Source organism: Physeter macrocephalus, chromosome 9 (genome assembly GCF_002837175.3).
Source record: "Physeter macrocephalus isolate SW-GA chromosome 9, ASM283717v5, whole genome shotgun sequence".
NCBI lineage: Eukaryota > Metazoa > Chordata > Mammalia > Artiodactyla > Physeteridae > Physeter > Physeter macrocephalus.
This window is the reverse complement of record NC_041222.1, coordinates 63,202,741-63,205,709: the sequence shown is the minus strand read 5'-3', so window position 1 is coordinate 63,205,709 and position 2,969 is coordinate 63,202,741. Positions and strand designations below refer to the sequence as shown.

Genomic DNA, 2,969 nt, shown 5'->3' with positions numbered 1-2,969 from the left:
TATGAACAAAAATAATTGTAATCTTTATAAATAGTTAAATAAATAAATATTTAAATAGATAGATAGATAGATCAGCATGGGCATCTGTGAGGAACAAGTGCCTGTAGAGTAGAATATCATGTTGCTTAATATTCCTGAAAGCATTTGACAATTAATTTAGGGCATGATGAGAGCAGAAGTGAGAGTCTTTGACATGGCAGCACAGGGGGAAGTGTGGTCTCGTTAGTCAGTGAGAATCATTTCCGTGTTGAACCAGGTGTGTGTCATTCCTTCCTCCTGAGTCTTTCTTGCAAGTTTGTTGATGAAGAGAAGGATCTCATGACTTCTGCTCTGACAATCTCCCAGGCACAAGGGCTGTACTTCTTCTCTTGCAGATAGACAGTGATTCCGTGGAAGTATTTCCTCACAGCCAGGATGGAGTCCTCCTTCAGCAGGGGAGTCCCTTCCAGCCCCGCCTCCTGCATCAGACAGGCTTGCAGGTCAGTGAGCTGCTGAAAAAGTGCAGTGCAGAACTTGTCCAGGAGGGTCTCATCCCAGGCGGCAGCCGAGCCCTCCGTGCTGAAGAGCTGGAAGGTCTGCTGGATCATCTCATGGACGACAGCGATGGCTTGAGCCTTCTGGAACTGGTTGCCACCAAACGCCTCCTGGGGGAATCCAAAGTCCTTTCTGTCCTTCAGGCAGGAGAAGGGGGAGATTCTCCTCATTTGTTGCAGGAGCATCAGGGCCCTCGTGTTAGGCAGGCTGTGGGTCTGAGGCAGGTCGCAGCCCAGAGAGCACGTGGAGTTGCTGCTGATCAGCAAAAGGTTCCTTCCCTGGGTCCTGGGACAGCGCGCTTCTCTAGGAGGCCGCAAGAGGGCGCAGGATGTCTTTTTTATCGATTTTGTTAGGGAAACGCCGATTTCTGAGAGTCTGCAGTTTTCAGCGGCTCTGGCAGCTCGAGAGAAAAGGCGTTGAAGCCTCAGAGACCAACTTTAATAGTGCTGCTTTAATAGTGCGAGAAAAACATTCATTTCGGAAGCCCAGAGGGCTGAGGAAGGGACTTTGTCGCGGCCGCCCCAGAGACATTTTTGTCTGGTTGGAAGCTGGAACCTTGCATTTTCGGGGCTGCCCCTGAGTTTTGTGCTTTATTTTCGCACAGAAACTTGAGCGAGTCCATTTTGGAGAAAGAAGCCGTTTTCTGAGGGGTTTGAAGCTGGGAATCAGAGCGAGTTGGGGCCGATTTGACAGATTTGGGCTCGTTTGCGGCGCTGTGCTGCGACGGCCCAGAGAGAGGGGAACGCGGCGGCGGCGATGGGACGACAGGACGGTGTTGGGGACGCCCTGGGGGATGAGTCGGAGCGAGGCCACCACCGGGGCCGAGGACGCGGGAGCTGAGCGCCCCTGTAGATGCTCTGGGACTTCATGGTGTCTTTCAAGGACACAGCGTTAAAGTGGGGGAGGAAGTACTGAATAACTGAAAAGTGGGAATATTTAAAAACACAGCATTTTATTTTGAAAATTTTAAATTAAATTTATATTTAATTTAATTTAGATTATGTGTAACTTAAATATTTTTAAATTTTTTATATTTTGAAATATTTTTATGAAAATATTTTAAATATTAGATATAGGATATTAAAATATATATGAGTATCAAAACACAGCATTTTATTAAACTCTATTTAAACTATAGTTTCTTTATACTAAAACAAGAATATAATTTTACTCTCTTAGCAAATGGAAGCAAACTCATTAATATATTCAAGATCACTTCTATACTTGACAATTTCTCGTGACTCTGTGACAGTCTTAAATAATTTTTATTTAACCCGGGTTTCTGAAACACCTCTCCCAGGACCCCATCTTGATTGCATTGTAGAAAGAAGAGGGCAGTGGTTAAGACTCTGTGCTTCTAATGCAAGGGGTGTGGGTTCGATCCCTGGTGGGGAACTAAGATCCCGCATGGAGTGTGGCGCACCCAAAAAAGAAGAAAGAGAGAGAGAGAGAGAAAAAAAATGAAAGAAGGAAGGAAAGAAAGAAAGAGGGAGGAAGGAAGGAAGGAAGGAACAAAGAAGAATTAGTGTCCTGTACAAAGCGTTGAGGACATTTACCAGGTCTGATCTTTTCATTTTCTTTGGTAAGAATTTCGTAGATTAAAGGAAAATTGCCCAGATTTCATTGGCAACGTGAAACCTTCCTTTGTAAGACACACACAGTCGTGCAAATGCAGGGTCATTTCTTGTCTTTATTTAAAATTTTGATGTTTTGTTCAGCAGGCATGTTTTGTCATTTTCATTTTTCAATATTGAATTAAAATATTATTTATCTTGACGTCTTAGATTTGGTGCCTTCTTACATTCCATGCTTAAAGAAAGTCCTTTTCACTTAACCCTAAAGCTAACCTAGGAAATAGCTTTTGAAGTACTGTTGAGAAAGTACTTCCCTGGATTAAAGTATAAGAAAGTATAGGTGAAAGTCCTGTCACCCTCTCCCCCATCTACATTTTATAACCAATTTCCTGGTCTCTTTAACTTTTAAAACAATCTTTGTCTTAAAATAATATCACCAGAGATGGTCTGAAACTAACTAAGGATGAGGTACTATTCATTTATACTATTCACAGAGCAGTCATTTTTTGTGTGTGTGAGACAATTTTCCTAGATGCTGGTTCTCTGCAAAATTATTCAAGGGCTGTTAAGATTTCTTTCCATAATGTACCAGGCACCGCTCTAAGACTGCTTCAGAGTCCTGTGGGCAATCCCTCTCTTAGAGTTTGCATTTGGGGGACTGAACATGCAGACCATATATATACATTTTAACCATTTTCCTTCTCTCTAAATCTTCTTTTTAAAAATCTGTGTCTCTTTATTTTTTAAGAAAAAAAATACCTTAGACTGCCTTCGTCTGATTTCCGATCTCCCCACCCCCTGCCCTTTGGTAACCACAAATCTGATTTCTTTTTCTATGAGTTTGTTTTAGAAGTATAATTT

At 42.4% G+C, this 2,969-nt stretch overlaps 1 protein-coding gene across 1 annotated transcript; it reads right to left on the bottom strand.

The window, feature by feature from the left end:
• Positions 1-209: 209 nt before the first annotated feature.
• On the bottom strand, positions 210-1,403 carry LOC112065747 (interferon alpha-1-like). The gene is made up of 2 exons (XM_024126742.1): positions 1,226-1,403; positions 210-934 (listed from the first exon to the last, which is right to left on the bottom strand). Exons 1-2 carry the CDS (start codon positions 1,401-1,403, stop codon positions 264-266), a joined length of 849 nt encoding a protein of 282 aa, XP_023982510.1. The 3' UTR covers positions 210-263.
• Between the last annotated feature and the right edge of the window lie 1,566 nt (positions 1,404-2,969).